General features: G+C 39.8%; 1 protein-coding gene across 2 annotated transcripts in view; it reads left to right on the top strand.

The window, feature by feature from the left end:
* The window catches only part of brinp1 (bone morphogenetic protein/retinoic acid inducible neural-specific 1), a 220,187-nt gene that overhangs the window by 79,136 nt on the left and 116,114 nt on the right, over window positions 1-24,937 (top strand). For both annotated transcript variants that reach the window (XM_074617747.1, XM_074617746.1), the window contains one exon: window positions 5,276-5,543. In XM_074617747.1, the coding sequence (XP_074473848.1) occupies window positions 5,326-5,543 (218 nt within the window). In that variant the 5' untranslated portion in view covers window positions 5,276-5,325. The remainder of the gene's footprint in view (window positions 1-5,275; window positions 5,544-24,937) is intronic.

The following is a 24,937-nucleotide window of genomic DNA, read 5'->3' as shown; positions in this document are numbered from 1 at the left end:
CGCGTGACCGTTAGACTCCTTGGTCCGTGTTTCAAGACGGGTCGGGTGGGTTGCAGACCTCGCCGCAGACCCCTGGCACCTTTTACGTGGGCCGAGCCTCGCCCTGGGGGCACAACGCGGCTGGGGCGCACTGAGGACAGTCCGCCCAGGTGACACTTTGGCCACGGCCCCGGGAAGCACCTTCGCCCCGAGCCTTCCCAAGCCGACCTAGAGCCGGTCTCGACGCACCGCCTCGTATGTGGGACTCCCCAGCCTGCCGTGTGTCGCTCACACCCTCCAGCTGGCTGTTAACGAGGGTCTTTTGGCACAGAGAAGTACTCGTATCGGTACTCGGTACTCGGTAATTTGGAGCCCATGTCTGCTCAGTAGTGATTGGGCGGTGGCGCTGCTTTATCAAAGTCACCCTCCCGAACCAATCGCAAGCCGACCACGGCCGCAGCTTCTCTGACCTTGATGTGGGTGTGACATTGGCTCCTGTAGCTCCTCATGTGTATTGATGAAAATGTAGTTCTTTATGAAGTTTGACTTTTCGGAATTACAAAAAAAAGTACTATCATTTCTCTTTTCAAAATGAACAAGAGACATATTTCTAAATTAAATGTACATTTGTCCAACATCAGTACAATATGTTTCATCAAATCCATCCACGTTTGTATCACTATAACTTGAAATGTTTGAGAATGCAGTTTCTGACCTGAAAGACCCAATCACTGATTTTGTTAACAGCACCCGCAAGTCCCCAGATTTCCTCCCTTAAGCTTCAACATTTGAGCTGGCTGGTTTTGCAGATGCAGTCACATCTCAGTACCAGTGAGGGACGGGACTATAGCGGATGGCCCCCATCCAGTTGTTAAACTGTCCCCTCGGTTCCCCACCAAATTGTTTGGCTCTCCTTGTGATGGCATTGAACTGTTTCCCTGCATCGGACAACAGTACTCGCAGGACCCGGGCAGCAATTATTAACCAAATGTGTTATCTCCTCCCAAGCTAATTTAACATCATCCGCCCTCAGTGGCTTATTTACAGAGCTGCATATTTGCTCTTGGTGAGTCAGCACTTCTTGCAAGTTTATTCCTGAGAGACTCTTTTTTTTTTTTTTGTGTGTAGTAAATGCTCCCGACTGTTCTCTGTGGCTTCCATATTTAAACTGAAGGAGCAGCGTGACGTAGACTTTGCATAATTTTTAAGGGAGGAATACGAGTGTATCCGATTCCTAACCCCAGCCCATTTCCAGCTGTGCAGCTGGTGCATTGCACGACATGGCTCCAACCCCCAAAATACCAAATGTCCATCACACCCACCTCATGTGGACAGTGTTTTTTTTTCTTTCTACGCCAGTGTGAATTGATTCAGTAAAGTGGGGATCGGGATGTGGGCATACATTCATTCTGATCAAGCCTTTCTTCTAATAATGATACAAAAAACAACATTTTTCACCATTATTTTTTGTCCTCATTGGATATTTTCCTTTTCATAATACCTCTTCTTTTTATCAAGACATATGGGATCTTTTAATACCGAGAAAATATTTCATATAACAAAAATATGACAACATCCATGTCACCCTGAGAGCTTAGATGACTCATATTTGTCCACTATTCCTCTTTATCGCTCGGTGCCGTTTGTGAACCAGAGTGCCTTTTATCCAGCAATAAATTTTGGTTTAAGGTGTGATAATGTTCAGATGCAAAACCCACAAAGCAAACAAGCAGAAAATCTGGCATGAGATTAATAGGATTTCATGGCAGCAGAAGATAGAGAGATCTTAGTTCTACGGATAGAAACAGGCTTTATAAGAAAGAAGCACTGAGAATTTACTCTCATCATGTGGCCGTATGAATGTAGATGCACTCACTGCGGGAGGTTTCGGGGGATTCAGACAGCAAATGACGCCTCAGCTGGTAGAAATGACTAAGCCTCTGGGTCAACTGCAGAATGGATTTTTATGGTAGCGAGGCAATAAAGAGCACACATTAACTTTAGGGTGAAGGTTCCATATGTAATAATAAAAGTGAATATCAGAGTATTTTGTTCCTGCCTTTCGAAAATGTCTGTTTTGTGGCACCACTTTAAACAAATTTAGGACAGTTTTTACCATATTTAACGCATATCTAGCCTGGGCCAAAATAATAATTTCTTAAAGGGAGATTTGTCAGGTATTTAATACTCTTATCAACATGGGAGCGGGCAAATATGCTGCTTTATGCAAATGTATGTGTATTTATCACTAGAAATCAATTAACAAAACAAGACAATGACATATATCATCCAGAAACCCACAGAGCTGCATTTAGCATAAAGAAATATGCTTAAATCATAACACGGCAAAACTGCAGCCCAACAGGCAACAACAGCTGTCAGTGTGTCAGTGTGCTGACTTGACTATGACTTGCCCCAAACTGCATGTGATTATCATAAAGTTGGCATGTCTGTAAAGGGGAGACTCGTGGGTACCAAATAGAACCAATTTTCGTTCACATATCTTGAGGTCAGAGGTCAAGGGACCCCTTTGAAAATGGCCATGACAGGTTTTCCTCGCCAAAATTTAGCGTTTATTGTAGCGTTATTTGGCATTATAAGCTAGTATGACATGGTTGGTACCAGTGGATTCTTTAGGTTTTTCTAGTTTCATATGATACCAGTATCCTCACTCTAGCTTTAACACTGATCCCGGGACAAGAAATTAGTGGCATTAAAACAAATTTGTTATTATCACATAAACATTGACAGCCCTAGTTTAAATATGCCGTATTGTAATTTTATGGGTTATTGTTCTTCGGGCGATTAAACTAAGATAGCTCATATGTGGTAGCGTCAGTTGTCACTTGTTGCCACAGTTAATATTTGCATATTCTACAGCCTGCTGGTGACACCAGTGTCAGTGCGGTCAGGCATGGCAGAGGCCGCTTCCTTTTATCTCTATTTACCCGTTTTTTCCACACTAATTGGCGACTTGATCTCTGACGACACAGATATATACACACATGATACTATTGGCTAACAAGCCTCATTAGAAGTGGGAAACAAAGGTCAGACATCTTCCACAGAGATAAACAAAATTTTGGACCAGTCCAAATTTTGAAAATAATTTATTCACCATCAAACATTTTTTTTTTCAGGAAAAGCCATACTTTTATTTGACACCTTTCTAAAAGCTCTGTGAATGTATTATTAAAAAAAAAAAAATTATTTGTCTACATAAAAATAACACCTAGTGTGGTCACGATTGATGAAAATAATCAAAATATAAACAAATTGTACTCTCATAGATGCGTTTTGTATTCATAAACAGTGCCAACAAAAGATGTCAACAAGATGTCATAGTGAACTTTGTAGTCAATAAATTAAGGAATCCATTGAAATCAATTCATTTTTTATAAATATTCACTGACACATTTTCTCATACAGCTTTTGTTTTCCCATGAAAAATTCCCACTCACACCCCATCTTCACACCAAAGCACATTACTATCAATCCCCTGCTCAGCATTGCTCCTCGCTATCAGATTACGTATTGTTTCATTTTGACAGCTGAGCTCAAATTAGTCGTACGTAATTAGCCCAAAATGGGCCTGTTCAGCACGCTGTCATATTTTGTCATTGCCACTGAGTATCTGGTTTGATAGGGTGAAAGAGAGGGCTTGTTTTCCTTCTGTCAAACGTGCAATTATAGCTGAAATGCCGTATTATCAGTTGATAGTTGAGATTGCATTACAATCAGCTTTTTTAAGAATTGATTATACTTCAAATATGGCAGTATAATTATAATTAGTTACACTAGTAGATGTATTCAAATGATCCCAGATTGTTCCCTGTTCCTTTGGCAAAGTAGGTGAAGCAATGTTTAAATAATAAAATACTGATTAATTTAAGGCGTCATAAGAAACTGACATAGTAATTTTAAAGAAAGAAAAAAAATCTCCCTTTAAGTATGCCACTGTGATTTCTTTAACTTTTGCAATCAAGCAGCTCATCGTCTATTTAACGGGAAAAGATTAGGCCCATTAAATTTTCCCTGCTCTTTTATGATGTGTTATTGTCTAATAAACCATGAAAGGGGGGAGGATTTTTTTGCATACCGTAGCACTTGATAGCACACTGTTGGGTGCTCCACGGCCAGGGGCCAAAGTTCTTAAACGCAATTACTGATGGAAATCGTTTCCTTATCAGTAACTAAGAGACATAATTTCACTTCCAAGTGGATAATAATGTGCGCAGTCAATGCAAAATGAGGAAATGTATCATTTGAATGTTCAGTTTGAAACAGTGAAATGCTTTCAAGATTTTTTTTTTTTCTTTCTTCCATTAAGCCGGATGTGATGCTGCTAAATGTCGTGCTTTTTTTGCAATGTAATGGAGCTCTTTAAGATAATTGCAACAGGAAATAAATGCTGTACTATGCTGTATCAGAATATTAATCATATTTCTGTATTCTTTGCTTAGTTACATTTACTGTGAGTCGCCCAATCCGGTCAGTGTTAGGTGTAGCCTATATTGTCTGCTTTTTAAATAAAGACACACCATAAATCTGGCCTGTTTTTAGACGACCTGTTCCCGTATACTTTGCTGATCTGTGTGCCCGGCTTAAAAATAAAATGCATTGTCTCTAAAATATTTATAGGACGCCGGGTTACATTTGGTATCACGGTGCCATTTTGCAAAGCTAAGGGCATTAATACAATTGTATTAACAACCCCGTAGCAGCTGCGGCGGAACCAAATTGAGCTTTTGTATTTGATGAAAAAGGCAATCTTGTGTATCACATTTGTTTTAACAATTCATGAAGTCACAAGTCAATAGTTGAAAGTTTCCTCCAGCAGTAATTGACACCGCTGGGTAAAAGGGAGATGCTGTTCTTCCACATTAGCGGGCTGGGTGTCATAACATATCGTAAAGCCGTCTTCTAACCTTGTCAGAAGTTATCATGACACCAATTAGATGTTAAAAAAAGAGAGAGAACCACACAGCTGAGGATGTACTTCATGCTCATCTGCAAAAAGGGTACCAGTCCTCGTATGGAGAGGCGCAATCTGTGTGTGGAGAAACTCCAGAGAGGCATGAAGGGTGAACGATCTGAGGAAGAGGAGAAAATAAATACACATCATGTCACAGTAAAGTGACAATGACAAGGGCACTGTCTTATTTGTTCAGTACAACACAATTAACCTAACTCTATGACATCTTCTCGTGCTGCTAAAATAGACTTTGTCATGTAACGGCTCTCTATTTTCTGTGTCTCCCCCCCTCCCTCTTCTTCTTCTCTTCTCTCCCATCAGGTCTCCACATAATGGAGCGAGAATGAACAGAGAGCGGCTTAAAAAAAAGCATGAACTGGAGGTTTATTGAGGTCATCTGCTTCCTGTTTATATGGGACCATATAACAGTTCAGTCTTCCCGCCAGGACCCGTTGGCCACTGAACAACATGTCACCAAGCAATATGACTGGCTCATCTCTGACCGTGGACCTTTCCACCACTCTCGGAGTTATCTGTCCTTTGTGGAAAGATTCCGCCAAGGATTTACGACCAGATATAAAATTTATAGGTGAGTTCACTTTCCGAGCTGTGTACTGATGCCTCGCAGGCTTTTTAAGAATCTGTCTCTTTTAATGTTTTTTTTTTTTTTATATTTTAGTTGCAAAAAGCTGCACTGTGTACATTTTGACCCTATTATGTGTGCATCTTTTATACTGACGTGCAACCACTCTCTGCACTGTCTTTTTCTTATATTAATAAGTTACTCTGCTAGGACTTTCGCTCCCACTCTTAGTCACGGATTGAAATCCAAAAATACTGGATCCTACATTCCTTTGCATAATCCAATTTAAAAGTCTTTCGAACTACACGCTCCAGTTTTGTAACACAGGCTTAGGTTATGAATTGTAGTCTCCTATCCCAAGCCGAGATAACCCTGACGACATCACCGGGGTTATATTTTTAGAAAGACACTTAACAACTGGTTTTATAGGTAACTTAATCATAAGCTGTAATATTGCATTTCATTAGCTTTTATTAATCAAACAATGAGTTTTACATTACGAAATATGCAATCTCAGACCCCATCTGCTATCGGTATGATGGCGGATATAGCTATGTGTGCAAGAGGCTATATTTCTGGGGTTCCGGTGTAGCCAGTGAATATCCGGGCTAGTGCTGCACAATTAATCCAAATTTTATCGATACCGTAATATGGCCTACTGCAATTTTTCAAATCGCAAGAGGCGCAATCTTTGTTAAATACAAAATGTGCGTCAAAATACCATTGATATACATACCAAAAATACATGATAACAACTTAATGAACTCATAGTTCTCAATTTTGTCATGCTAACCCTAGCCCTAAACTGTATTAACAACATTAAAAAATACTTCTGTCTTTAAAGGGACTGTTTGTAGCTTTTTACACGTATAAATCTACCGGGTCGGTGTCCTATGCGCGCTCATGTGCGCTCGCATATGTGCGCTTGCAAATGCGCGCCCGCATATGCACGCTCGCATATGCACGCTCGCGTGTGGCTATGCTGTTCAGACAGCTCCACTGCCTGCTTGCCTTCACTCATACAACGCGCGTTCTCGCTCCACCTCACGTTCATGCGCGCACACTCCACACTGCAGAAGAGTTAGTTTAGCTCTGAGAATATCTAGTGAATGTACAGTGGACGTTTGTGCAGAAATAAATGCTGCAAGTGCTGCGTCTCCCTGTTCACTCCGGCAGCGGTCGGAGATGATAACGTTTCTCTTCCTACTTCAGCCCCGCTGCTTCAGCCCCGGAGGCTGAAGCAGCGGGGCTGAAGCAGGAAAAGCCAACACTAGGATCAGCAGTGATTCATGGAGAGACCTTCGTCTGGTCAGCTAACATTACTGCCAAGCAGGTGAAATATAGAGTGATATTGTGGTTTTAGCTGACGTGTGTCGCCTCACTGTTTTGAGCGATGCTCGTTCATGTCTATGTAGAGCGAGCAAGCGCGAGCGAACCTGCGCTGACTTTCGTTGACTTAACGGCCACAGGTGTCGCTGTTAACAAGACATTCTGAAAGTTACAAATGGTCCCTTTAAACCACTGATCACTGATTTTTATACTGTATGTGCTCAACTATTTTCTTCTGTCATCTATATACTGGTTACCATATCATGCAGTTTGACAGTCAGTAATTGCAGCATGGTTTCTATTTTCCACCCCTGTAGTTTGCTTTGCATCGAACATCTCCTTATTTGTTACATACAGAGAATGAGGACGAGGAATTAGATGGATGGAAACCCTCTTTCTGAGAATGACGTGCTTTGATTTCCTCGCATCCCTGATCCCTAGTCTGCTAACTCACAAGTATAGAAAGACTGAGAAAAGAGCAAGAGAGTCATTTGCTACATTCCTTTGGCAGTTCTTTCACAGAGTTTGTTCTCCGTCTCTCCGCTCCGTCTCTCTTGGTAACTTGCCACAGCCCCGGGTCCCCACTGGCTTTTTCGTGCCTTGATATTGTCACATGAACAGTAAACAATGCATTTGCATAATGTGTAACTTGACAGAGCGGGATGTTGCGCAGAGACATGAATCTCTGAGGCAAAAAAACTTCTGAAGCCGCTCTTCCAACCGACGCTGTACAGCCGTCGAGTGCTGCCTGTGATGCCGCGGTGATTTATTAAAACAGAGAGCGTGTGTTTGCATGTTGGGGGCTGCTGGGAAACGTCGGCGGGGCCCAGGTGGCTCGTGTTGTTTCTCCCTCTTAACAAACCATTAGTGGCATCAAATTCAGCCATCATCGCTAGATATCCCCTTTCCTCGTGACAAGACAATTAAATCTCCCATTAAGTGTGTGAAGAATTTGATGTTTTCCTCATTAAAAATTAGACAATGACAATCAACAATCCACTTTCACATCTGTCAGACATCTGTAGAACTGTCAGACAAAGTCAAGTTTGATAGATTCCTTTGACTTTTAGTGCTATGTTCTAAGTGATTTGCCTCACATGAGGACTTTGAACATATCCAGTACTATAACACACAGTACAGTGGAGGCTGGTCCATAGAGGCAGAGGGGGTTGCTCCTCTGCCTCTAAGAGGGAGATCAAAATATTAAAAAGAGTAATTGGCTGAAATAAACCATTGCCAAAACTCAGTATAATTTATAAAATATTTTTCTCTCGTCTTTGGAAAAAATCCATTATTTAATCAATTATAATTATAATGCTTCAACAGCGACACCTGCAGGGCAGGCTGGCAAGTGGCGGAGGGGGCAAGGGAGGAAGGGATGCTGCTGTCCTCCCTTGAGGCGGGACCTCTTCTATCTATTTGATGTATTTCATTTTTTTCATGTTTATCTGTGATTGGCCAAAACATGTGAAATGACGCGGCAAGACAAGAGAGAATGTGTCCTTAAAAATTATTCATAAATATTTCCCTTTCAATCACTACATGCATAAATTTAAAAAAGAAAAAACATAAAGACCTTTGCAGATTTGTCATTGATCATATCTTTAAAGATATTATTACGGGAAAATGTGGTGTTTGGTGTCTTCAAAAAACCTAAAATAATATTTTCTTATAATAAATTTGATATGTTTTCTTTTAATCTTTTATTCATAAATATAAATTTAACAATAAATACCGTATTTTGTTTTTTTCCTGAAGGATGTTGAGCAATATGTGAAATATATGTAGGTTTTAATATGTTTGCTTAATGTGATATACCCCTAGCTCTTTTTGTTATTGTTATACTGAATGTGAATTATGTTCTTTTGTTTAATAAAGAATAGGGGTGTGACGATTCGCTCAGTTCACGATACAATATGATACACGATATTGGGTTAAGGATCTCGATACGATATTATGACAATAATTTTAACAAAGCTTGAATGATGAAAATATATGACTGAAAAAGTAGCCGGTTTACTAGTAAGATACATGACAAACTAACCTAAACAGTTAGACTACACAGCCGACTGCCAGCTTTAGTTTCAGTCACAACTCAACTAAATAACTAACACGTGTTTACAGTTAGCTGTGAGCCGCAAGCCGACAGCTGACAGAGCAGATTGAAACGTTGCTTTCCTACATGTTTTAACCGTTTCATCGTGTTTATGCTTGTTGAACAGGTGTAATAACGTATCTTGGCTTTACACTTGCAAAGTTTTATTGCACTTACTTACAGCAACGACCGTAGCATCAACTCATCTCCACCGCGGCATCTCTGATCAGCTGTTCGCTGACTGCGCTGTGTGTGTTTGGGCCTATGAAAGGAGGCTGGGTCACGGGCGGACATGGCTCTCAGGATACGACCCATGCGCAGTGTAACTGAAGCTGCGGCGGTGCTTTGCGATTGGTTCAATTTTGGCGAGGGCAGACCAGATTTTACTGCGCATGTGTTGGGCCCAAAGATATGACGTGTACTCAGCCTCCTTCTATAGGCCTCGCAGAGCAGCAGGAAGAGGCTGTAGCCTTAGCCCCGGAGCCCGTATGTACGCAGTACCTTTTATGCCCTGATATCACGATTCAGTTTTTTGTCTCGACGATGCATATCGTCACATTTTTATATTGCGATATTTCGTGGCACGATATTTCGTCACACCCCTAATAAAGAAAGAAAGTAGAGAAAAGTAGCCAACTAGTGTAAAATAACATGACGCCGTGGGTTGGTTTTCCTCCTGTCCTCCCCACTTTTTTGAATCACCAGATGCCACTGATACAGTACACGCTGTATATAATACAGTAGTTAGTGAACTGTACTGCTGCATTAGTGGACTAAATGAAAGATGCTTTTGAACATTGAATACATATCGCCGAGGGTGTGAAACATTCTCCCAGAGGTGCCGAGCGTTTTCCAAGGATTTTCATCCCAACCTGGACAACCCAGTCAATTTCAATGATTAGTACATCTTCAACCAGAGTTGGGGAGGAAGGGGGGGGGGGAGGAAATCAGTGACATCAGCTGGTGTAGTGTTTGGTTGGAATGAAATCATACATACCCTCGAACCTCCTCGCGCACATGATTGCCCAGCCGTGTGCTCTGCTCTAACCAGCAATGAGAACTGAATCGCTTTGTAAATTTCCCCGGGGACTTTCTCTTGCCTCGACGATTTAGTGGTGGAAAGTGGTTGAATCAGATTTGCAGAGAGACAAAGCATCCATTCCTTTCGGGTTCCCTTATCAAGAGAGATTACCCCGGAGACACGCCGCGGCGGACAATGCCAACCTGATCAGCGACAAACAAATCTGCCCCATCTTTAATGACATGGGCATTGCGCCTAATTTGAAGGATAAACACAGATTTAGGAAGTGCCAGCGCTCTGAAAAGGTCACAGTCGCTTGAAGGGGGGGAAAGACACGCCACAAGGCACCAATTATCCTCTCCCTCTGGACTTATGTCTCTTAAAGAAAATGATTGGAGTGCGTTTTGTGTAAGTAATCGTCAGCACTGTGTCACTGCTGATTGCAAACTGAATCTCTTTTTTACCCCCTCCCCTGTTATGCATAAGTGTACATTTCCTATATGGTATTCATCAGTCAAAAGAAAGCCACTTTCACTGCTGGCTGCATACTGCCTCCTGCATCAGACCTGCAGCTGAATAATGTGTATCACCGAGCGGCTCTGTTCGCGCTGAAACTCGACGGCCTGTTTTTGCTCACACTAGCATCTCTCATTCTGTTGCTTGTACTCTATTATGGGGTCGAATGTGTTTCAGATAATGCGTGTTCTCTCTTTGGTCTTTGTTCGCGGAGCTCTATCTCAGGTTCTTGTGTGTGCCTGAGTGAAAAACCAATATAAATGCAAATCTGGTCGCCATTAATGCATTTTAAAGGCCTCAAATCAGCATTGCACTGTAATCAAAGAGAAGGGGAGATGGAAGGGGGTTGTTATTTAGAATAAAAATATTTATGAAAATGAATAGTTCTGATTGATCACACTTTGAAAAGACACGCTGAAGGGAATGAACAGAGAGGGGTTGATAGAGGCACTCTCGTCATTGGACTCAGGGCTCGTGAGGACCTCAAAATCTATCCAAGGTTTTGAACAAAACCCTTTAATGTTCTGTGGAAAATAGAATACTTGGAAATGGATTGAAACATGTTGTCCGCGGTAATAATAACAAAAGCAGACAATCAGTTAAAATATCGACGCTCTGTAGAAAACTAACACAGACTCATTTTAAAAACGAAAATTGAGCTGTTGTAAGTTTTACGGCACTGTTGAAGATAATTGCAAAGCCAGTAAAACATCTATTATCGCTATACTAAATTACTGACTCATTAAAACCGTTGGAAATAGCTTGCACATACATATGTTACCAAAATGGTTATAACTCTGCTCAAAGAAAAAAACAAAAACAAGCATGAACTCTCAGATGTTGCTGTTTCTCTTTAATCGCCTGCCTCTTCTCATCTGAGACAGAGCCTCCTTTCTGTTTTACACAAAAACTGGGAATGATATCTTAGCTTCTGTAATATAGTTAATCTCTGCTGGCCCGTATTTCTGTCTCGCTTTATTTCATTTCGGTCCGTTAGGATGATTCAGCAGTAAAAAGCTGTTTTTTATGTGAGTTATGCTGCATCAACTGATTTCCCAACACAAAAATAAACATTACACGGCTTTCTGAAGCTAATAGCTAGCTCACTAAGAAGTCGAGCCAAACAGCCTCTTGGCAGCCATCATGGCAAGCTCCTGCAGAACTGTGCTTAAATTGACAATGACAAAATTGGTACACTATAGTACGTGGCCAAAAAAGTGCTGCAATCTTGAGTTTAAAGGTCCCATATTGTAAATGTGAGATTTTCAGGTCTTTTATATTAAAAGCAGGTTTAAGTGCTATATAAATACTGTTAAACTATCAGAACGCTCAATATACGGAGAAATACACACAGCCCGTATTCAGTAACTATGTGTTTGAAACAAACTGTTAGGATTTCTGTCCATTTGTGATGTCACAAATATACAATATTTAGACCATTACACGATTTCAAACATAAACATTCTAAATGTGTCCCAGTTTATTTCCTGTTGCAGTGTATGTGAATGACATCAGCTAACAGGAAGTAAACATGGACCCAAACTGTTGCCTAGCAACGCAATTCCATTGAAATGGACTAAAACGGAGCGTTTCAGACAGAGGGTAAATACAGGTGTATTCAGGCAGACAGTATGAGGAAAATAATGTGTTTTTTGAACATTACAGCATGTAAACATGTTCTAGTAGAAACACACAATACAAGTATGAACCTGAAAATGAGCACGATATGGGACCTTTAAACATAAACACCTCCAAAATTCAATGAATAACTGTTTTTATCGTGTTTGTTTGTCGCCTGTACAATTGCCTATCAGAGCATTGTGGGATAGCAGGTGTTGTACGACTGACCAGCAGTGCGAAAAAAGGAGCCAGAGGAGTTGCCCCCTGCTGGCTTCACTTTTTAGAACCAGAGGTTACCGCCTGCTTCACCATAAGGACATATACTGTATCCCATTCATGTAGATGTGTGCTTTGAGTTTTAAAATAAGCATTCTTTCTTTAACACTCAGCTTTATTGCCAGGTTTGAGCAGCACAACGTGGTTATATCCAATGCAAGCGCATTATGCATATCTCTAACTGAATATTTCCTCCGTGATATTAATTATTCCTAACTATAATCAGTTCACAGACAACCACTTGATCAGCACTAAACCTTGAATGAATAATCTGCAGCTCTAATTTGCATGTGCAAACAGCTTCTTTTATTCAGTCTCTCATTTAAACTGTTCATCAAACAGATAGACTTCATTTTTTATTCCATTTTTTTTTTTTTAACCCTCATTTTTCTTTGAATTTGTTATTAGCATAGCATCATCTGTTGACTAATTTGTTCACATTCTTCGATGACCAACAAACAACAATGACAAAAGCACACCGAGTTGCCTCACGTGTTCGCCGTGTTGGACCCGTCCGTCAGTGCTGATCTGGGCCCCCGTTTGTTTTAAACAGAAACAAGGTGTAACATTTGTCCGACTCAGGTCTTGAATTAGTTTGGATGAGCCATCTGTAATTGGATAGAGCGAGGGGAAGGCGGATTTGATGTAGTCGGCAGATTTGCTGAGAGGGGCCGCGGCGATGTTTAATTCAGCAGGCTGTAGCCAAAGGAAGAGAAGAAGGAGAGAGGCAGTCAGGAAGTCAGGCTGGATGAAACAGACTGTAGAAAGAGGACAGAGACATCGTGAGGGGGTCTGAGATGCCATTAGGCGGTGAGACAGGAAGGTGCTAAAAGTGTGTGAGAATGAAAATGTATATACTGTAAGTGCCGGAGACGTGGAAGGGGGGGTCGGGTAAGTTCAGTGTCAAAACAAAGAATCGGCGAGCAGACAGGTACGCTGGCAAGTGAGGTCATAGTCAAGGTGAGGAAGAGGCATTGGAGTGACTCAGATGACTCACAAAAAAACATGTACTCGAGTGTACCACTTTCGCACAAACAAAACAGGCCACGTAAAGCATTATTAAAGCCTTCTCTGCATCTCATCATAGCTGTGCTTAAAAAAATTGAATGTTTATCATCTGTCAAAATGTTTTCATTAACATCCAGGACTCAGACAGGGATGCTGGGCAACACGAGAAAATTGCATACTTTTTCACAATTTTTTTTTTTCATCCATGCACTTATCTACCAGTGCTCAGTGGGCGACACAGCATCATTTTATTTATTTATTGCTTACTTATTCATTCTTTATTTTTCAGCAGCGAGAGGGTGACAGAGGCAGTCTCTTAAGGACGGACGTCTCAGTGGAGTCGGGATAAATGTGGAATAATAATAGAGGCGATGACAACAGTACAACTAGATTAATAGCCATGTCATTTGCAATGGGAACAAAAAATGACTTAATACTATTTTGTCTTCTACCGATCTGCAATATAAACTCACTTTATCGCTTTTTCACGTTGACGTTATCTTACACGAGCTAAACTCTATCTGCCATATGGAACTATCTAAATAAAGGAAGGGATGCACCGATACCAATACCGGATTGGATATCGGGCCGATAATGACTCAAATAGCTGGATCGGGTATCGGTGACAATGCGGCCGATCTATTCAATTCAATTCTATGTTTACATACTATTTACATTATAAACAGGAATTTTAATTAATTTAAGTTTTGACCAATTTTTTGCTGCATAACATTTTTTTTACACTTGAATCATAATTTTCTGTTAATTTAAAATATTTCTTTTTACCAAGTTCCTGGTACAAAATTTATTATTTTATTAATAAATAATTCAGTAAATTTATATCTATGTATTTATTTGTTACATTTTGTTTTACAATGTTAGGAAAGCGATGTTTAAGTTAAACCTGAACACATAAAGGAATGGTCCCAGTCACCTGCGAGGCATACAGCTTATTAATTAACCATAAATAAAGGCAAATAATATTCTCAAAAATATACCTAAAAAAAGAACAAACATATTAATTTCCATAAAATAAAAATCATGATATTGTTAGTGATAGTGTAATCACTATGTGTCTAATGCTTTTTAGCAGTCGACTTCCAGGATGTCAGCTCTTCCCACCAAGTCCTTGAACGCTGCACACGAGACATTTGCGGTAAAATGAAGATATTTTGTGCAGTTTCTAAGTGACACAGTTATGAGGTGATCAGGTATATTATATTTAGCTTAGATGACTCATGAAGATGCCGTCACCAAAGAGAGTGTTGGCCGTCACCTCACGGTCTGGCAGCAGACGTGAGATCCCATTTGCTGACTGAAGCAGTAACCGCTTCCAACGCTTGGATTTTGAGCGCCATGCTCAGCCAATCAGACGAGCTGATATCCCAGCACAGCTTGTGCATCGGTTGATTCTTTTTTCTTTTAAAAACAAAAAGTTTTAGACCTAAAGTTTGTGATTATTATTTGCTGTGGGGCACAGAAAATACTACGGACAAGATGAGGATCAACTCAAACTTCATCAACATTTACTGATGACGGATTTGCTACACATACAAACAAAATTTACATTTTCTCTCTGCATTTTTCTCTTTTACACACAACAGACACACAAAACTAATCGTGGAGCTACACTGCAATTACAATCACTGGAGCAGTGCTGATACTGGATGTTGATCAGCCTTTCTCAGCTCTAGAAGTTTGGGTGACTGATCCGGGGAGGGACTCCATGCCACTTCCTTTCTCCTACGTAGTGGTAAAAAGCCCCCGCTGTGGGACGACTTAATTACTGGCAAGGAAGGGATGGTAATTAGAGGAGAAACAGGAGGCTAGAAGAAACTGTCAGGGTTAAGCACTGACTAATTCAGTGCGTGGGACGCCTGCCTGTGCCACTCTCCCTTGAGACTGGCAATACGACATCACCAAGTGCAACAAGCTCTGAAGAGAAGATGCTGGAGCAGCCACGGCTCACATTAATATTTCTGTGATGTGAGGATCCAAGCTGCTAAATTATACTAAATATTCCACTAAAGTGAGGGCTGCATTTTTAAAAGAAAATATCAGAAAGGTGCATTTAATGATAATAAAAAAAATCTATCCCTTTGAGCTCACTGCTGCCCATGAAATCAATAAAGAAATATAATCTATTCAGTGACTACACTTTGCAGTGGCTTAATGTTTAATCCACAAAAGTAAAGCCCAAGGACTCACCTTGTTCTTCAGTTCATATTTTATGTTTTAAAGATTTTGTCAACCCATACAGGTGCTTTCATTTTAGCTGATTAGACCTCGTTTCAGGTTGAAGGTGATAAATTAGAAATTCAGAGCGTTATTTTGGCAGCAAATTTGAAATGCAAATATATAGAAGAGAAATGTCTACCTGAGCAGAGAACGAAGCCGCTCTCCCTCTGTGAGTTGTAATCCGAGTTTTTCTGTGCTTTGTTGACATAGCCGGGCAGGCCACACGTGCTGTTTAAGTGCATGCAAGTCTCTCCGTTGTGCCCCACTGGCTAGCTAATGGCCGCCGACCTGCACTGTGCTCCTATGGCGGTTACCGCTGATAACGGCGTCCTGATCCACGGCGTCGTTCGAAAACACAGCGCCCACCCTCCAACAGGTTAAAGGAACAGTGTGTAGTATTTCGAGGGAGCTATCAGCAGAAATGGAAAATAATCATCATCAATCATTATTAGTGTATAATCACCTAAAACTAAGACTTGTTGTGTTTCCGTTAGCTTAGAATGAGCCCTTCATATCAACATAGGGAGCGGGTCCTCTTCACGGAGTCCGCGATATTTCTACAATAGCACAGTACAAACAAACCAAATACTGTCTATAGCGGCTGCCACCTGACTTCCGTTGCTTCTGAAGTAGTGTTATTATGGTAAGCATGACCTTTGAACAAGGCGAAAGGCGTTACCACGGTTTTGAACTCAACGGCTCACGTTACCGTAGTGTTGGAAAGGGAGGAGTGAGCGGAGGGGTACTCAGTTGGTAGCAATCTGCAACCACACCACTAGATGTCGCCAAATCCTACACACTGTTAGCACTGTTGCCGTTGTTAGCACTGTTAGCCTCTACCCCCCGGCTCAGCCGTCTCGATGTTAAGAGCAATGCGGAGGCAATAGATATGCTCTCAATTCCGTAATAAGGTTAGGTGAACTGATGTCCCCAAGCTCCAATATATTCAACAGAATCAAAGCTATTAGGTACAACTCAACTAACATTGGAGGGTCAGAGACATATCAGTCAAGCATGAAGTGTACAAACACTTCAAAGTCCTGGGAAATGGTCAAACTAACTGAAAACACCTGCGTAGGTGAACTGTGCAGAGGCTTTAAGACAGAAGACCGGGTAGAGATAACAGTATTGTAGTTCCAAAATATATGAGCAAAATGACATATAATTATAAACTTATTATATTACTAACTTATTGGTCATTATGAAGTTTTTTGTTCAAGTCAGAAACACTTAGGTCAAATAATTCTAGAAAATTGTTATACAGTTAGATTTGGCAGAAAAAGCTGCCGGATTCTGCTGAGAGAGCTAATTTCCCTTAATAAACACATTCATTAATCTTAGTTAAGTCAACCATATGAAATATGGGGTGGTGGAGGGAGCTACAGCACCAAACGGCATTGGTGTGATCGTGATCATCAGAGTAAACTTTGATAGTATTGGGTTATACTGTCTACGCTATACACCTGAATGCTCTATGTGATTGAGCTTCTTTTTTAATTACACAAATAATGAATGGACAAATTACTTATACATGAACAAAATCAGAGACCAAAATGCAATCACAAATGTGGGCTGAGGTCTTTACAAATTCCCAAATGTTCTTTAAAGGTCCAAAAATACTCAGAATATGTTCAGTCCCAGCGTTTAGTGCGGACGCAGCATCTCTGCCGAACACCTCAGCAGAGGTGTCTTTACTCTCTTACCTCTCTGTCCTGCAGTCAGTGCACAACTTTGGTGGTTCGTGTGACCTACACAAACACGAAAAAGGTTTATTCTTGGCCTCCCGCGGAACATCTGAGTCAGTTCACTTCCAGCAAAACACTGAAAATGTTGGGCATGTTATCCTTGCTGTGTAAAAAAATATAGTCCGTGGCAGGGTCTCCCATGCTGTAGGAATCCAGAAAGGTTACGTGTCCAAAATTAATTTCAATGGGGCTTTTATGTGACATCTGCCTCAACATGTTGGCCATTTACAATCAGTTTAAAGACATAAATGTTTAGAGCGGCAGCAGCATGTGTGCTTGATACAAACACATTGTTTTAAATGCTCTTTGCAGAGAATAAGCCAATCCTATGGTGATTCAGGTTGAAATAATGGCTTATTGCATCATTGTTCTTGAGGTATAAAGTGTACAGTGTGTATGAAGGGAGTTTCAGAAAGAGGGCACAGAGATAGCCTCAAGAAGGTTGTTCTGATCTCGAGGGGTTCTCACAGCAGAGGCCTGATAAGTGGGTTTAACAAGTAATGACATGTTTCTTATTTTCAGACTGGAAGCAGTGAAGCAGCGATGACATTATAGATTACCACCGACTTGTTCATGCTTGTGCCAAGTATAACACTCGTAACATGTAATTACCAATTAAGGGTCAAAATCATCCAATGGAGGGCACTAGAGATGATTTTCTCAATTCTGTACCACATTATCAGTTTAACAAACTGTTTTTTTCTTGAATACAAATTTAATTTTATTACAAAAAAATAGCTGTTTTTCTTTTTGTATCTTGACAAAACAAGCTATCAAAGCCTTTTTCTCCTGATCACGGAATGAACTTCGTCAGCTTAAACTAATTATGTGTTGAGCTTGACAGTTCGTTCTTGACCTTGGAAACAGCAGCTGACAAAACAATTTCAACTCAAAGTCCACTTACTCGCTTGATCTGGAACTTTCGACTGTTACCAGATCACGTTGATTGGTTTTCTTGAATAATTATTTTGTGATCACAAGAAAAATAAAAAAAATTACTAGGGCTGTCAATCAATGATGATCAAAAGCATGATTGTCCATAGTTATTATTAATTGACACAAATGTTGCTTGACATCCGTAGGAAAACGGCTGTCAAATATCAGCTGTCAATCGGTTTAAATATTTAATCTTGATTTATCGCATGATTGTCCATAGTTAATCGCGATTAATCGCAAATTAATCGCACATTTTTTATCTGTTCAAAATGTACCTTAAAGGGAGATTTGTCAAGTATTTAAGCCCAATAGGCAACAACAGCTGGCTACTATGACTTGCTCCAAACTGCATGTGATTATCATAAAGATGGCATGTCTGTAAAAGGGGTGACTTGTGGGTACCCATAGTACCCATTTTCATTCACACATACCTCGAGGTGAGACCCGTTTGAAAATGGCCATGCCAGTTTTTCCTCGCCAAAATTTAACATCAGTTTTGGAGCGTTATTTAGCCTCTTTCTCAACAAACTGATATGACATGGTTTGTACTATTGGATTCCTTAGTTTTTTTCTGGTTTTATATGATACCAGTATCTTCACTCTAGCTTTAAAATGCAGCTCGCTACAACCTAAAAACCACAAGTTGTGTTAATGCATTAAAGAAATCAGTCGCGTTAAAACAAATTTACATTATCGCGTTATTATCCCTTTGACAGCCCTAAAATTTACAAATATTTACACGCATGTCTTCTTTGGCCTTCCGTATAGATTGAATGTAAAAGCCCCAAGACCTACTGAGAAAAAAAAAAACATGTCACATTGCTCTGTTTTGAATGTGTGACATTAAGCATAGAGCCCATCTCACACAGGAAAGTAGCATCCTTTTTTTTTTTTGGAGAGGTGTTTTCCAATACAGTTTGCAAACAACATTCCCCCAAATAACACTTGTATTGGCTTTCTTGAATTTGACCTGCATCCAAAGGATTCCTTTTGTGAGGGAACTATCGCTGTCCAAGGTGCTGAAATCTATCCTCAAAATATCTTATTTGCCTCAGCACTCTTCACAACTTGTGCCGAAAATTGTCAGCAAGAGGACAATACATATTCTTGTCCATTTTTCTGACAGACCATTTTACTTATTCTTTTTTCTTCTGGTGTGATATCATCACCATATATAGTACAAGTCGTATGACACTACAGAATTAGGGATGTCAATCGATTGAAATAGTTAATCGTGATTAATCACACATTTTTTTATCCTTTCAAAATGTACATTGAAGGGAGATTTGTCTAGTATTTAATACTCTTATCAACATGGGAGTGGGCAAATATGCTGCTTTATGAAAATGCATCAGTTCATGCATCAAAAGGAAATCAGTTAACAACAGAAAACATTGAAAAATATTGTCCAGAAACCCTCTCAGGTACTGCATTTAACAGAAAGAAAAATGCTCAAATCATAACATGGCAAACTGCAGCCCAACAGGCAACAACAGCTGTCAGTGTGTCAGTGTGCTGACTTGACTATGACTTGCCCCAAAACTGCATGTGATTATCATAAAGTGGGCATGTCTGTAAAGGGGAGACTCGTGGGTACCCATAGAACCCATTTTCATTCACATATCCTGAGGTCAGAGGTCAAGGGACCCCTTTTCAAAATAGTATGACATGGTTGGTACCATTTGATCCTTTAGGTTTTTGTATAGTTTCATACCAGTGTCTTCACTCTAGCTTTAAAACTGAGCCCACTACAACCAAAAAAATTGCAAGTTGCGTTAATGCGTTAAAGAAATTAGTGGCGTTAAAATGAATTTGCGTTATTAATCATCGCTTTGACAGCCCTGTACAGAAGTCGTTTAGATATCCTTGAATTAAAGAGAGTGAAGTAAATTGTAAGAACCTTTTTGTTTCCAGTAGATAAAAAGATATGAAGGGATTATTGAATTGAAAGAGCTGGCAATTTTATCCATTACACCAACAGCAAATACAGTACATAGAAACCATCAACATAATGCTGTTTTATTTGGAGTATGACTGACTGTTATTAGGGGGCAAATTGAGTTCAGCCGTAAATGGATGGGATACAATAAGCAGCATCTAGGGCGGTGACGATAGCTTGTTGTTTCTTTTTACTGCATGAATGCCTTGACCTTGGTAAGGTTTTATGTTATATGTAGATTGGGAGAGCATTGTTGGTGATTTCATTACAGGATGCAGAAGGTGATGAAGTGTTTCATCGGCTGTAAACAGTATACAGGGACTCATACATTACGGGAAAAGATGAACTAATCTCCTGAACTGCGCTGGCTTTTGTGAATACAATTTAAACAATATTTCTGAGCATTCATTTCGAGATTTCTGGGTTTCGCATGAATGCAAGTCAGATTCCTCTCATCCCATTATTTGTTGCGTGGGCTCATAATAATTTCCATTCAGCCCCCTGCCCACACAGTCAGTCTAGTTCATCAGCAGAACTTCTCGCATTACACAGTTAATTAGATTCAAACACATGCTCGTGTCACTCACCCGTGCATTCGCTTCCGGCACCATGTCCCATCAAATTCTTGAGATCAAAGTGAATTAAGAGATTGTTTTTGATTAGATCCATTTTTGTTTCATTGCCTCATCACAATTACAGAGTGCACTAACAAAGCTATTACGCCAGCAATCATATTCCATTTAGGCAATCACGTTACATTTCCTGATATGCCCCATAATGGTTAATAACTAAGATACTTACGGTTGAATTTGGAGGAGTGTAATTTTAGGTATCGAGGTAGTTTCTTGTATTTGAGGATGTGGTGCAGTAGCAATTTTGGTAAGCTACTGCTTACCATATTGTAAAAAGTGAGATTTTTCAGGTCTTTTACATTATAAAACAGGTTTAAGTGATATATAAATACTGTTAAACTATCAAAACGCTCAATATACGGAGAAATACACACAGCGCGTATTCAGAAATTGCGCATTTGAAACAAGCCGTTAGGATTTCTGTCCATTTGTGATGTCACAAATATACAATATTTAGACCATTACACAGTTTTAAACGTAAAAATTCTAAATGTGTCCCAGTTTATTTCCTGTTGCAGTGTATGTAAATAACATCAGCTGAAGTAAACATGGACCCAAACTGTTGCCTAGCAACGCAATTCCATTTCAATTCCATTGAAATGAACTAAAACGGAGTGTTTCAGACAGAGGATATATACAGGTATATTCAGGCAGAGAGTATGAGGAAAATAATGTTGTTTTTTTTAACATTACAGCATGTAAACATGTTCTAGTAGAAACACAAAATGATGTATGAACCTGAAAATGAGCACCATATGGGACCTTTAAGAATTTCCAACATATAGCAACTCCTAACTCAGTTATAAGGCTGTGCTATGTTACCACAGAGCATATTTATTGCATTAACTGTGACATTCTGGTGGTAAGTAAATTAGATTTACGCTGTTTATTTCCCCCTTTGCTTTCACTTGAGCCCATCGAGGATTTCTTCTGGGGTCAGTCAATTTACTGCAGACACAAAAATAATATAAAATGCAGCCAAAAGATTTCCAGAGAAGCTTTATACAAACAGCAGCACGGTTAATGGAAAGAAAATTCATTCACAGATTCATTTCCGAATTTGGCCATTCTCTATTTCATTCTCGCCTGTCTCTGTTTAGACCCCACATCTAGCTTTACTGAATAAACCCGATACAACCTTTCAAACGAGAAACTGAAATTGAATTTCGCCAGCCCTATACAAAAGTTGGCAGAAGAAATAAAAAAATCTACACAAACTCAGCCCCCACACTGTAAGATTGATGGCAGCCTTTCTATTTCTGTGTTGATCTTGTACATCACAGTAACCTTGACATAATCCTTTATACGCAACAGATTCTCTCTCTCTCTTTCTCTCTCTATCCTTCCTTTCCTTCCTCTGGACTGAAAACAGCACCGGCCTAATGCCATCATTTTACACAGATGGACTCTGCAGGCATCATGTTGCATGACGTCACGACTTGGAATGATGTTGCACCTTGCAATTTTTATGTTGTAACAACATATTTACAGAAATATACAAATAGGGCACAAATGCAAATGATTGTCCCTCCGTATTTTGGTATTTTCCCCCCAAAGCCCCCTCCCACCCAACCCTCACCCATTGCCGATGCAAAAAGGATAAAGAACAAGAGTTAAATTAAATTAAGAAAAAAGGAATAAAATAAAAATACATTTAAATACATTTAAATAAATAGGTAATAAAAAATAAAATATGAAGCACACATTGACAGTCAGGATAATTATAGGATAAATCCTAAACTACAGATAAAATAGGCTGATAAACCATAATCAAATAGACAATTTAACTGTTAGTGGTCAGTTCTGTTAAATAAAAATCAAACTTGTGATGATGTCATACAATGTAGCTGATGGAGAGAAATACATTTCATATGCCATAAGTCAATTAGTCTGCCCAAATTCGTCCAAATGCAATTCAAATATATACTACAAAAATTAGAAAATAGAAAAAAAGTGTTTAAGGAAGAACAGCAATTTGCAAATTTAACAAAGAATAAGGGGAATAAAGCTATATTTACAGTTATATATATATATATTTGACAGTTTGCTTTCCACTATTATGGAAAAAGATCTTATCATTCTGGCACTATCAGCAACAATAATGAAGCCAAAAGTCCAGTACATCAAATATTTTAAATGCCATATAACATTAAGGCTATCACTTATAAGATATCTCATTTAAAAGATCTCATCATAAGAAGTCCTTCTGTACTAGATCATATTTACTGTATATTAAGTGCATATAAGCCAACTTGTCAAGAACGTCACTTGCCTCCCTGAATGTTTCTATACTTGATGAAAGATATGCAGCTATCTCTGTTAGACAGTCTACGGTGTGATCATTAAGTTGACGGACATGTGGGAACATTGACAGTGAGTCTAAAGCGATGCACCGTTAACACGCACCTAATTTTATCCAAACCCATTAGCTCGGAACAGTCACTTGGATATTTTTACATAGCCTCTCTGCTGATGGTATCGACTTTTTTTTTTTAGCAGCACTATAACAGAATTTCAAAATAGCCCCTCAGATTTCCTGCAGTATTTACACCGCTGTGTTTAGAAATCGGGCCCATGCCAGTATTGAAGTGAAAATAAATAAAACAAGCGCAAAGCAAACAGCTCAGGCCATCCAAAATAGCATCCCACCTTTATTTTTCTGGTTAGTCCTTTGCGGTGCACTGGAGCATAGGATTAAGATTCATTTCTATACTATCTTCAATTGTTTTTGGTGGTTGAAATTCATACAGGATTTCAATTGTATCTCTGTCTGTTTGATTTATTACTGGGCCTTGCCTCCTCATTACCATGAAAGGCCTGGGATTTTTTTTTTTTTTCTTTCATTCCGTCAAGCCGCTGCATAATACTGAGGCAGCACAGGAACACGACTTCTGTGGTCTCAGATTATGGGGGCCTGCCTTCCCCAAAGAAATAACTGTTAATACCGCCCCCCCAAGGAACATGAACATGCAAATCCGAAGCATGTAATGCACTGTAGATGATTGGAGGTTTCTGGTTGCCTAGTTGTTTTGGATTTTTACTGGGAAAGTAGCTGCAAGTTAACGCTCCCGGATGGATGAACTGGTATCTCAGTTGTCTGTTGTGCTCATACACTGCAGCTGGCGCGAGGCACAAATCTTGTCGGTTAACGGTTAATAATCGGTTAACGAGGGTCGGTTATCGGTTAAGAACATTTTTGAAAATGAGCATCCCTAATATGTGGTATTGCTCCTTCTTTTCATATTGCTCAGAACAATGGCTTTGTCCAAAATCGCATACTATGTGGTTCCAACGTACTTTTGTGTGAATATAAACAGTAGTATGTATCTTTTCAGACGCACTGAGCAGTAATTTGAGTCATCACTTCCTGAGAGCCTCCTTGCCGTCAACGTCCGTTATGAACGTTGTCATTACTACCGCTTTGCATTGTGGGATATTTATGTCGCCGTAGTGTCCAGCATTGCATACTTTAATAATTCACTGGCAATGGTATGCAATTTGCATAATTGGTGTCATACTAAGCTTTCGGACATACTAAAAAAATCTTCTCACCTACTGTTTTAGCGTACTAAACAGATGTTGGTATGGAATTTGCTGACAGAGCAATGCCCTGTGACCTAAAACATGTGCTGTGGTAGAAAATGCTAGCCTAGTTCCAGACTTCTGTATCAGTGCATCTCCGATTTGTTCAATGATTTATGTGCCTGGTGTTGTGTCCGCATTGATGGGTATTTCCATCAGTTGGGAAAAACAATTGACAGATTGAGCATTGTATTTAAGACTGATGATGGGATTAAGAATGATGACTGGATAGTTGGTTTGCTACATAGCTAATTCCATGGAAAATTGTGACAGAAAAATGGATACAAAAATGTCGATAAGCGTGGACGACTTACAGAAATAACAACTCTTAATTGGACATACTGTATTTCTTTGATCTTCGTGAAAAAAACGTTAATTTAACTGCTCTTAGCAACTGCAACTTCCGTGTCAGCCAAGAATGATGTTGGCAGGGTGCAATGTCAGGCTGAATAAATTAAGTGAA

The sequence above is a fragment of the Sebastes fasciatus genome, chromosome 19 (genome assembly GCF_043250625.1).
Source record: "Sebastes fasciatus isolate fSebFas1 chromosome 19, fSebFas1.pri, whole genome shotgun sequence".
NCBI classification, from domain to species: Eukaryota; Metazoa; Chordata; class Actinopteri; order Perciformes; family Sebastidae; genus Sebastes; species Sebastes fasciatus.
The sequence above is the reverse complement of the archived record's forward strand: the minus strand, read 5'-3'. Positions and strand labels throughout refer to the sequence as shown.